We start from the raw sequence: 12,536 nt of genomic DNA on the forward strand, positions 1-12,536 counted from the left end.
AGTTATAGCTTATAGGCTAGTAGTTAACAGTCTTTAAGCCGATTATAAATAAATAAATAAATAAATATATAATATTCTTACACAAATAATTATGAAGTAAAGCTAAAATGAGTCCTAAAATGTATGTGAACATAAAACTGTGGTTGCTCTCTCTGACCAGGCTAAGATTTACAAGGCTTTTTATGTCTCATCAGACTTTCTTTCAAGTGTACCCTGCAGTTCTGACTTCACACCGCTCAGTGCTTTTAGCACTTTGCTCATTTTGGGTCTACCTCTCTCCCTTCTCCTTACCCAAGCTGCCTCTCTCCCAGTTTCAGTGGTATAGTTGGTGCCAGTAATTGTACAATGTTTATAAATGAACTGCTTGTTTAGAGTGTGGGAAGAATTTTTTATTATGTAAGAAAACCCAACACCAGCAAATTCAGGAGCCAAAGATCACCAGAGGCTTGAAAAGCCTTTGATCTTCATTTCTTTTTTTTTATTAGACAGAAAAACTATTCTAACTGCAGACATCATCACAAAATTTACTTTTTTGCAATCTCATCTCCTTTGAAAACTACTCCTATAGATTAATTCATACAACATATCCTTTTACTAAATTAAATAGCAATAACATTGATGCAGTTTCACAGGAAGATGGCAGTAGATGTTTTGTTAAACTCTCTACAATATCTCAGACTCCTGAAGTTGTTGTTTGAAAGTCAGAAGAGAAGTCATGGGGCAACCGCTAATCACTGTGAGGTCAAGACATAAACATCCTAAGGGACTTTCTCAAGTGTCTACGTCCTCCTTTTAGTGTGAGCTCTACTAGTTTGAATGGAGAACCTCTTTTTGTAAATGCATGGGAAATGAAATCGGAAGCCTTAAGGATTTCCCCTACTTATTTCACCCAGCCCCCTTTCATGAAACCTTTGGCCCTAATTTTGAGTGCGTGTTTGACCTTCCTGCTCTCTCATCATATGACTGATCCATCCGCAAATTTAAACTGATCCATCGTTGACTCATTTACAGCAATCTGGAAGTGTATTGTAGTGATTCTGTTCAGGGATGTCATGCACCTAGTTTCTTTTCATGATAGTGGTCTTATAGTATACATGGGAACCAGGACAGGTTGAATTATTTTATAATATAGTATATTTTTATAATGAACCAACCAAAACTGCACCTAAACTTGACTGCCAGTGATTGCCCTGCAGTCACACGGATACGCTGTTTCCGTTCAGATCAAATCACAACAACGTAGGAAACAGATCCGGCATGACGCAGCTGACACAGAACAGAATACGAACGTTTACGTCCAGTGGATATTCTCCAAAATGGCACCATGGTGATGCGGAGGAGACGAATTGTTGAATAAAGTCGTTTTTTTTTTCTTTTGTGCACAAAAAGTATTCTCGTAGTGTAATTTGCGTTAATTTGTGTTCCGAAGATGAACGAAGGTCTTACGGGTTTGAAACGACATGAGGGTGAGTAATTCATGACAACATTTTTATTTTTGTTGGGTGAACTATCCCTTTAATGGGAGGGGAGGGCATACTCCCTCAGCCATCCGCATACAAACACTTCTTGGTTCTACACAAATCACATGGACCACATATTGTGGCTTCAAAATGGCAAAATTAACCAAAAGGTAACAATTTTGTGGCACTGTTAATAATGTATGAATGCATTATGTGCATTCAAAATACATATGGCTTAATTTGAGGGGTGGTTGAATAAGCATGACACCTATTACTTTACATTCATACATTTGGCAGATGCTTTTATTCAAAGCGCCAGCATTCAAGGTTCACATTTCGTTAGTTCTTGCTTTCCGAGAGTCAAACCCTTGACCTTGGCGTTGCTAGCGCTAGTTTGAGCTGCAGGAAGGCTTCCTAGTAATTCCGTTATACTCATGTATACTCAAAATTTTGCTAATAGTCTGTCAGGTGAGAATTTCCACAGAAAATTTCACAGCTGGATGACCACAACGTGTGTTACAACTATTATGATTCCATCACCATCCCACAAGTGCTTAGAAACCTATAGGCTACCTGTCAGAACTAGTTTAGGCATTTACAATTCAAACTGTCCAACTTTCTTCATCGCCTCCTATTTTAATAGATCCTCGCAGCCCACGGCATGTTACTCCTGATTTATTCCTTATTACGAACCATCTTCCTGACCTTGGGGTAGATTTCGGCCCTTGGCCCGTCTCCACGTGTCTGAAGAGCATGTGCAGTCCTTACAGATTGAACCGTGCTCCTGCCTGCCAGCCAGACGGTCCCAGAGAGGCCAGATTTACGTGCTGAAAACTCCCCTCACTAACAGAAAAACTTTGGCTCTGACCCCTGACAATAAGCATACTCCCTGTCTCACCAAGTATGCGGTTCAAATCAGTCAACCCAGATGTCAAAGACAAACCAGTTCCTTTCAGCTCCATTCTGCTATACTGAGGAATACATGTGCATCTTGCATTTACATTGAATCATTTAGCAGATGCTTTTATCGAAAGTGACTTTTAAAATGTGGATGAGTACAGGTCATTAATATTATTAATACTCGTTACGCTGGGACTTTTCGCTGTTTGCATCACTCCCATGAGTCACTGGTGGTTTCAGTGAATTCATTTGTTTGGACACATTGATTTGTTCAGTAAGGAAACAATTCACAATCATTATGAATGAGTCATTGAATTATTCACTGAAACAATTAATAAAAAAAATAGAACCATTCAGTAACAAGACAAGCGACAGTGGGCCTGTCTCAATATCCACACTTGCGGTGTTGTCCACTTGAGAGCATGTGCACATGACAGAAAGTGTGCAAGACTGTCCCAGCTCTGAAAAATGCAAATGCTCAGTGCCCTTAATGCGCACTAAATACACTCTATCTGTAATAAAGCTATGGAGTGGTATTTCAGGCTAAGCGTATCCCATGTATCATTTATCACATGAATTCAGGAACTCATGCACCAAAAGCATAAAAGTTTGAGGAAAACTTTCCAGTGAAAGTATATGTTAGAATTACTCATAATTTGGTAATAAAGTGCAAAGTGTTGCAGAATTTGTTTGTGCAGAAATGAGTGTGTATTTTGTAAAACGTTTGCAAAACTGCTTTTATCACTTTATTAGATGCACCACAATTAAATGAAGTTGTCTGTTATGTAAGGACTACTGAAAATACATTTAGTTTATTTTAAAGTACAAAATATTGAAAATCAAAATGTGTAAATAAAGCTTTGTAAAAACTTTACTAAATATGTTCCATTGAGTAATCAATAGTTCTACCCACACTTGTGGTGTTCACGCCCACTTGAACACTTGGGTCAAATACAGGAAATGTTTACGTAAGTGGACAAGTGTTCAAGTGTTCAAGTGCAAAAACCCACAAGTGTGGGTATTGGGACAGGCCCAATCTTTATGAGTCATTAATTCATTCAACAGCACTGAATCATTCAGGAAAACAGTATTTATGAGCGAGTAACTGAATTATTCATACAAACGATTCATATAAAAACAATGATTTAATAAGTAATGCCACTGCTGTGTGTTGTTCGGAGACACAATGGTTAATTTTCCTTTGGATATGGTTTTATTAGTGTATTGAATTTTTATGAAAGCAGTCTCACTCTCATTCACTCTTACTCATGCAATGTTACTTATATGTAATATTGTATATACAGTACAAATCTGCGTAACTGGGCAGCTGTCGATGAAGTGGTAAAACTAGTAATGCTGGTAGGGGTTACAAGGAGTTCCTGTCTATCTCAGACTAACCATAAAGCCTCACTAGGGGGAAAGTCACTGGGTGCCAGAAAAATTTCCTCATAATAGCCAGTAAATTCCAAGTTTGTTTGCATTACATTTCTGTACAGACAGTAATCTACTTTAGTGAATTTTCAACCTACAGACCTTTTATTGGGTCTGCATAGGGATTTGAAGCAGGAAACCAGAGCTAATGCCTACACTAACTTCAAACAAATGCCAGGAGCTCCTTAAATGTCGGGTGGGCAGGAGTGGGGCTCATGTTATGGGGGGCAGATGGGAGAGAGATGAACCTGGAAGTGCTGAGTTCAGAGAGAGAGAGAGACAGATGTCTGCTTCTGCTTATCTGGAAAGCTTGAGTTGGTCATATCTACAATCCTAAAACAGAACAGATGCCCAGGGGTGTTACTGTATGATTCGAGGGTCAGCCAACAAGCGCAATGCAAGAGTGCACAACTAGAACATCTTCCTCCTGTAAGTACCGTCCAAAAATGCATATAAAACAGCATATGATGTTAATAACCGAATCCTTTCCATCATCTTTAGTGACCCATTTTGGGCAATAGCCCTAAGTCTATCCAGTGATGTTTGGAGTAAATGGAGACAAGATTGTCACTGCAGGTCATTATGGAACTTGGCCGATATCTAAATGTCCTTGCCTTGAATGACTCATTCGGATGTAAAGAGGGAGTGAAAAGATAGACGGCTAAATTGTGTGTACTTGGATCGATTGGCTGCAGCTGTTTAACTCTGTACACACACCATAAGGTCGAAATGCTCTGGGTTTATATTTAAATATCAACTGACACTAACAATACACATCATATACATTACAAGGATAAACGTGTCCATGTTAAACGATACGTCAGCGGCCCTGTAGACTGAGCTGTTATAGTCTTTGAATGCGGTGCACACACATACCAGTCGGTGTCCTCTAGACATATTGCACTGGCTGTTAAGTTAAAGTACAGCCTGCCAGAAAGCCCCGAAAAGCCACAGCCACCCTTACTGTGCTTCAACACCCCCCAAAAAAACAACTCTAAAATGCCGAGCTGCCCCCTCCGTTTGTTAAGCGAAACTTTTTTCCCTCTAAAAGAGGCCAAACTATTTTTACTGGCTTTAGATCCTAACAGAATGCATATATGGAGGTTTTTGGCCAGAGGGAAGGCAATCCCGAAGAAATGCGCTATACGTCTGCATGTGGCAAATGTTTCTGCTCCATAAACTTTAGCAGCTATGTCTGACAGTCAGTGCGCTGGAGCAATTCCTGCTGTGATGATGGGAATATTCATGCTGTGGCATCCTCAGGTCTTCCATACACAGATGACAGGTCTGGACACATTTCAAGAACTGCAGTGTAAGAAAAATGAGAAATAGCACCATTAGCAGAATTCGTGTTTGAATGTGCTTACATATTTAAATAAAAAATAAAAAATGAAACACACTTTATGAATAAATATTAAAAAAAAACAACAACATACCAATAAGGTTCCATTTGTTAACATTAATTAACCGCATCAGTTAGCATGAATAAATAATGAAAAATACTTCTAAAGCATTTGTTAATTGTAGTTAATGTTAATTTTAACATTTATTAATAGATCTATTCTTAATAGATAATATTACTTAACTCTGAGCTAACATGAACTAACAATGAACAGTCGTATTATTGTAAAGTGTTAACATATACAATAACATATTTTCGTGTTTTAGTTGAACAGCACTGTCACTCAGCACAATAATGATCAAGTATTTGCATATACTGCAGTATTTACTTAATGAATTACACACAAGAGATTATTAATTATTATTTTAGGTGGGTTTGTTATCAGATTTGTTTTGCTGTGAGAGAAAACAAAGAAAAGACCCACAGGAATCAGAAACATGTTTTGCCCTCAAGTGACGAGAGAACTGTATTCGCTTTCTTAATATTTAGTAACTGATACAGATATTCAATATATTTCCCCACAGTTCCTTTTTTATTTAGTTTTCTTGCATTTTTGACTCTTGTGCAACTATGGTTTTTGTATTATAAATCAATCTTCTCTTCATTAGTCTTATGCTTGTTTTTATTTTGGTGCGTTGGTTGTTTTTCTTTATCAAAAAGAAAATAAAGAAAGAGCATTTTTAGGAGACATGTCATGACTGGAGAGGGTGGGGAAGGGCGTAGTCTACTGAGAATCCCACAATGTCTTTCTTTCCTTGCCAGGAGCACTGTTTATGAAAGTGTGTTTGGATTGCCCTCCCTTGTGTGAACAGTTTGTGCAGCTAAATCATATTTTATCTTTATCATGTTAGCTTTGGATGGACACTTCCTGTTGATTGTTTTATACTTCCCATGGGCCGATTCACCAAAGGCACATTTGTTTGATGACAGATGTGGTGGTTTTGATGAATGTATTAGTTGTACCTTAGATTAGTGTTCATGCGACGTTCTGTACATTTCAGTTGCCTGTGAGAAAAACACTGTGAACACAGTCTGGACAATGGCAAATGAATCACGCACTGTACTTGAACATACCTACACAGAATGTAATTCACTTCCACTACGTCAGTAATAGTATGATTTCTTTCCTTGAGACTTTCTTCAACTCCCACAGTTAGATTCACATGACCACATAATTCCACCACAAAGGTCAAGAGGTCATGGGTCAGGTCACCTTCCTCCAATTGCGGGTCCCACATGCCAGCTAGAATGCCCAGTCTCTTATTAATAGGCTTACAATGAAACCCACAAGGTTCAACCACAAGACCGGATACACGAGGTCCACAGAGGCATTAAGATGCGGGGCTAAACCAGCACATCTGTCACACTTTAGTGTGTGTATGTGTGGCTCTCCTTTAACACTGATTTTTCATTAAATCTATTAGAAACACTACAAAAATGTCAGGTCAGTGTATGTAACTAAAAGACTGCATCCTTCCTGACAGAATATGCCATACCTGAACACAATTCCAAGCGAGAAGTGGGAAAACATATAATAATGTATGGTTGTTGCTTGCATGTTTTCACATACTGTAACAAAAACTTTCACCAGTCTTCTTCATGAAGCTCATAATTTACAAATGAAGAGTTTATTTGCAAAAACATAACTCCGTTTTTGAAAAATTTTCAAAAATCACGTTTTTTTATTGTTATCATGTTTTTATTGTGTTTTATTGTGTTAGTTAGCTGTATTTTTTTGTTATTTTTTAACCTAATCAAAATAACCCAAATGCAGTTTGACTGAGATTATTTGGAATGCACAATGAAAAAACATGATTTTTGAAAATTGTTAAAAAGGGAGTTATCCGTTTTTGCAAATTAACTCTTCAAATTCAGTAACAACTTAGAATAAGGACCAATTCACTATTAACTAGTTGCTTATTAGCATGTCTATTATTAACATAATTGGCTGTTTATTAGTACTTATGAAGCACAAATTCTGCATGGCCATATTTTACATCCCCAACCCACCCAATACCTAAACTTAACAACTACCCTAATAACTATTAATGATCAGCAAATTAGGAGTTTATTAAGGCAAAAGTTGTAGTTAATGGTTTGTTAATAGTGAGAACCTTAAAATAAAGTGTGACCACAAATTCATATAAAAATCCTTTAACATCCTCTTAATACAAGTAAGTGGTTAGTACTTTCACTACACCACTTCATGACGCTCCTTGAGTCAATCTTTGACATGAGGCACTGTCATGGAAATAAATATTTACCCATTAAAAAAAAAGTTTAGCTTTGATATATGTATTTTCATTAATGTCAGTTTTACAAGAAGTTTCCTTGCCTCCTATTTCACCACAGCTGCTTTTTCAAAAAGTGTACAAAGTGAAAGTTATGACATTGATTTATTTTGCCAACTTGACCTTCATGGTTGAATGCAATTTAGAATTCAATATGCCTTTTTCCCATGCAATTGCCATTTTTATGAGCAGTTTTTGACTGACCCACCCATTAATTGAGACTATGGCTATTACATTTGTATCAACCCAAAAACATGAAGTCATACCTACCCAAAAATTAAACTGCCCTAAAATGACCCAGAGAATGTAATGCAGGGTGAAAATATAACCCTCTTCTCTTTCAAGACAAATGTCATTAAAGTAATAAGTGGGATAAAACATAAGATATGACCAAGTCAGGTGTGTCTGAGTGTGTTCCTCAAGTAAGACAGGAAAGAACTTAATCTGGACAGTGTTTAGTTGGTTTACATTGCTTGATGTTTCTGCAGCATTTGTCTGTCTGAAGTGGGGGCAGATGGGTCTTCCTGTGGAAGTTCTTTTGCCAGCTGCCGAAGAACAACAATGTGGGCAGTGTGTGTCTTAAGCATCGACTCCAACTCATCCTCACTGCTCCCCAAGACGTTCACTCCGTTTACCTCCACCAGCCTGAAACAGACACCCACATTCTCAGAACAACAACAACACTGACGGCAGTGCTAACGGGCACCATGTACCTATTTTATAAAGGGATCATTGGGTACTATCACTTTTTACCAAATTAGCAGTTTCTTAAAAAAAGTATCAAAAGTTATACAGTTTTTGATAAAGGGAGAACACAAAATCCAAATCTTGACAGCTTTGACATCTTGATAGGTCAGTTTTAAAGACATGAAACGCACACACATACATACATCAATATATATTTTATATGTGTGCGTGTGTGTGTGTGTGTGTGTATCATTATATATATATATATATGTATGTATGAAGGGCAGACTTTAAGCTTTATCTCAAGGGGTTGAACAAAAATATAACATAAAATGCTTAGGAATTGCAACTATTTTTACACACAGTACCCCCATTTTCAGGGGCTCAAATGTAATTGGACAAATAAATATAATCATAAATAACATTTTCATTTTTTACATTTTGTTGAGAATCTTTTGCAGGCAATGACTGCCTTAAGTCTGGAACCAGAGATTGGGTTTCCTCATTTGTGACACTTTCCAAGGTCTTTAGTTGGGTCTTTCTGCCTTTAGTTTTGTCTACAGAAAGTGAAATGCATGCTCAATCGGGTTGAGATCAGGAGATTGACTTGGCCATTGCAGAATATTCCACTCTTTTCCTTCAAAAACTGCTGGGTTGCTTTTGCTGTATGTTTTGGGTCATCGTCCATTTGTACTATGAAGCACCGCCCAATCAACTTTGCTCGATATGACTGAATCAAATCATTCAGTCACTTGTGTATCCCTGTACACTTCAGAATTAATTCGGCTGCTTCTGTCCTCTGTCACATCATCACTAAACATCAGTAACCCAGTGCCACTGAAAGCCATGCATGCTCATGCCATCACACTGCTCCACCATGATTCACAGGTAATGTTGTATGCTTTGGATCATGAGCTGTTCCAAGCCTTCTCCATAAGTTTTTCTTCCTGTCATTCTGGTACAGGTTGATCTTAATTTCAGGCATCCAAAGAATGATTTTCCAGAAGTGTTCTGGCTTTTTAAAAATGTTTTTTGGCAAAGTCTAATCTGGCCTTGTTTGCACCTTGTGGTGAACCCTCTGTATTTTCTCTCGTGAAGTCTTGATTGTAGGTTTTGACAGCGACACGTCTACCTTCTGGAGAGTGTTCTTCACTTGGCTGGATGTTGTGAAAGGGATCCTCCGATCATCCACCACTGTTGTCCTCCGTGGATGTCCAAGCCTTTTTATGTTGCTGAGCTCACTAGGGCATTATTTTTCTCTCAGAATGTACCAAACTGTTGATTTGGCCACTCCTAATATTCCTGCTATCTCTCCAATGGATTTGTTTTGTTTTTGAAGTCGAACAATTGTCTGTTTCACTTGCATGGAGAGCTCCTTTGACTGCGTGAAGTGGGTTCAGAACAACAGCTTTCGGATGCAAATGTCACACTTAGAATCAACTCCAGGCCTTTTACCTGCTTAACTGATGTAGAAATAATGAAAGACTAGCCCACGTCTGTCCATGAAACAGCTTTTGAGTTGTAATTCTTTAAACTTTTCTCCAATTTTGATGAGAATACCCTCAAATTAAAGCTCAAAGTGTGCACTTTAAGTCCATATTGATTATATAACTGTTACTTAAATATGTTTTGGTCAGCAGCTAAAATAATACAAATTGTGCCTCTGTCCAAATATATATGGAACTGACTGTATCTATATATGGAAGCAGCATTGGTGAAAAATAATTAAGGGGTATAAAAAATCTTAGATCACATGAAAAAACATTTGTAAGCCTGTTAAATTTTTTGTGTTCATTAGCTTTCATTTAATGCGATGTGTTTCTGAAAATAGGAAAATGACTTTTGCCTTTATATTTGTTCACTGACTGTGAAAAGAGTTTTGCCAGAGGTTTGGCAATTAACTACCAAATAGATGCATGTTACTCAGATCCCCCTTTTCCATTCTTATGTTTTGCCCCTCCCTTCCTCTGTTCCTCATCCAATACTTAATTGTGTTTATGTACATGTGTTTGCATGTATATAGTTATGCGATCTGTAAAAAAACTATCTCACAAATGGAATATTTAAACTGCATGGCCATGTATTATTCATGTTTTTATCTGTTCCTTGTGCGTAGTCGTCTATGTTTTACATTTCAGTGTTTTCCTGTTATGCTCCTGTCTCCTACAAATTTCCATAGCAACAGGGGGGGGGGGGGGGACAAAAGCTGATGGAACCTCTGTGATCCTCTCTGTTCTTAAAGGCTGGAAAATTTGGGATGTCCCTTGGCATGTTTTATGAAAGGACGATTAGAGGCTTAATTCTTCAAAACATCTACTGCACTAAAATTACCTCTTTGATCTCACATTCTTTCACATTTCAGTTGTTTTTAAGACTATGACCCAAAGGTTACGGTTGGTGGAAAGAATAGATCACCCAAAAATGGTGTTCCAGTTTTCATTTTTGGGTGAATTGTTTCTTTCTGTAACATTTTGGTGCAGGTAAAGAAAAGCTTGAAAACATGCTAAACAGATTAATAATATAGTTTTAAACATTCATTAAAAGATGTTTTTTAAATCAATTGTGCTGACAATTACCTGTCATTCAGGCAGAGATTAGCACCCTCACTATGTACCACCATCAGACCCTGGCCCTCTACGCAGTGCGCAGAGAAACCGTAATGACCGTCTGGGTCTGCTTTCACTTGGGTGGCCACCAGCATGACAGGAGACTGCAAAGAGACCAGCTGAGTCAGAGTAGGGCTCTTCCTCTCGGCTTTCTCCTGCAGGAAAAGAAAAAACACTGTTGAACAAGCATCAAAAGCAGTGAATAGCTGGTGGCTCACCTCAATGAGACACTGCTCTCATTTTATAGTAACAGAAGTGGAGAGCCAAAGGATCTGTCCTTGAAACAACACTTTTAAAAGTGTAAAGTGTTAAAGCTGACAGCCTCCATCATCTGACTGCTGTAGAGAAAACGAGTTTCATTATTTGTGGACTAAGTGGGATTTAAAATTAAGTTGTCATCACAGATACTAATGGCGTGTGAGTTAGGAGAGAACATTCCATAAATTGAAAAAAATGGGTGTAGAAATAATTTCCAGTGAAAAATTGATAGCAAATTTCACAAACAATTACAAAAGTAAACACATTGAATTTAATGTGAAATTTTGAAATAGAAAGTGTGTCATTTCTTGTAAAACATACTCACACGTACAACTTCAAAAATTATTTTTACAGTGTACTCATTAAACTATTTTTTGTATTATTTTCTGACCTTTTTTCAGACTTATCTGATTCTTATAAGGCATAAAACAGGTCAAATGTAATATATTTAAAATACAGTATAAATGTATATACAAAATGAGCTGTAAAACAGGTCACTGAAGGGGCCAAAACGTGTCATTACTGGTAAACATGCAGGATCACATAAACCCACACCCCCAAACCAATAGCTGAGACAGAGACTGAATACAGGAAATGAGTGAAAAGATAGATGCAGAGTGATCAGATTTCTCTGAACATTCAGCAGAAAGCCGAGGTGAGGGCTTGAGTCTCATAGCGTGTGAAAGCCCTGCGGCCAAGGCTACTGAGCCTCTCCCCAGACAAGGGCACCAGACGGCTCGCTCACACAGGAAACCCCCCTGCAGAAATCCTTAGGAGCCCTTATCACCCCACTGTTTGGATTCCCTAGGGCAGGCCACATAGCTTGGGCCTCGCTCAATTTAAGAGAAGTAGCAAAAGGGCAGGTACTTAAGAATTAATAATTTTGGTCAACTTTCATTTGCTCGTATTGTCATCCTGTGAGGTGAGGGAATAGCTACTGGCCACAGAGCAAACAGAAACAAGAGCAAGCTGAACAATGGAAAGACAGAATATAACTTGGCAACTGTCTTTTAAACCGTAGAGGATTGGGAGGTGCTGCACGAAGAACAATCGGTTGAGAAACGGGCACACCTTCAGAAATCCCCTAACTCTTATGAGATGGGAGAGGAAGCCATGCCAAGCCCCGGATTGTAGGATTGTGTTTCGCATGAGAAAAGCTTCCGGACTCGGTTAGAAAAGCGTGGCTGGTATTAATGATATAAGTGAGGCACTGTCAGTTACAATAACGGATTCGCAGGGCCCCGGAGTGTAGTGTTGCATGCAGTAAAATGGCAACCTCAAGATGGACTATAAATCCCTAAGAGAGCTAAATGCTGCCTCAACTATTAGCCACTGGGTCTCTTAGCCGCCAGTGCAGCTCAACACGGTGACCGCCAAGACATAGGGAAGAGGGAACAATCAAAGTGAGCCCAACTACTGGGAGCTCTCGTGCTTGGCCACAATCGCAGTATCTCAAGTCACGACCACCTTTCCCATGAGAATAGTGAAACCTAATCCGAGT

General features: G+C 38.4%; 1 protein-coding gene across 2 annotated transcripts in view; it reads right to left on the reverse strand.

Moving 5' to 3' along the window:
* Positions 1-3,529: 3,529 nt before the first annotated feature.
* LOC107600568 (uncharacterized) overlaps positions 3,530-12,536 on the reverse strand; it is a 38,283-nt gene continuing 29,276 nt past the window's right edge. For both annotated transcript variants that reach the window (XM_016292499.1, XM_016292500.1), the window contains exons 14-16: positions 10,748-10,932; positions 7,953-8,129; positions 3,530-5,096 (exon numbers count right to left, since the gene is read on the reverse strand). In XM_016292499.1, the coding sequence (XP_016147985.1) occupies positions 5,090-5,096; positions 7,953-8,129; positions 10,748-10,932 (369 nt within the window). In that variant the 3' untranslated portion in view covers positions 3,530-5,089. The remainder of the gene's footprint in view (positions 5,097-7,952; positions 8,130-10,747; positions 10,933-12,536) is intronic.

This window comes from Sinocyclocheilus grahami, unplaced genomic scaffold, assembly GCF_001515645.1.
Source record: "Sinocyclocheilus grahami isolate Dianchi unplaced genomic scaffold, SAMN03320097.WGS_v1.1 scaffold286.1, whole genome shotgun sequence".
In the NCBI taxonomy this organism is placed as follows: Eukaryota; Metazoa; Chordata; class Actinopteri; order Cypriniformes; family Cyprinidae; genus Sinocyclocheilus; species Sinocyclocheilus grahami.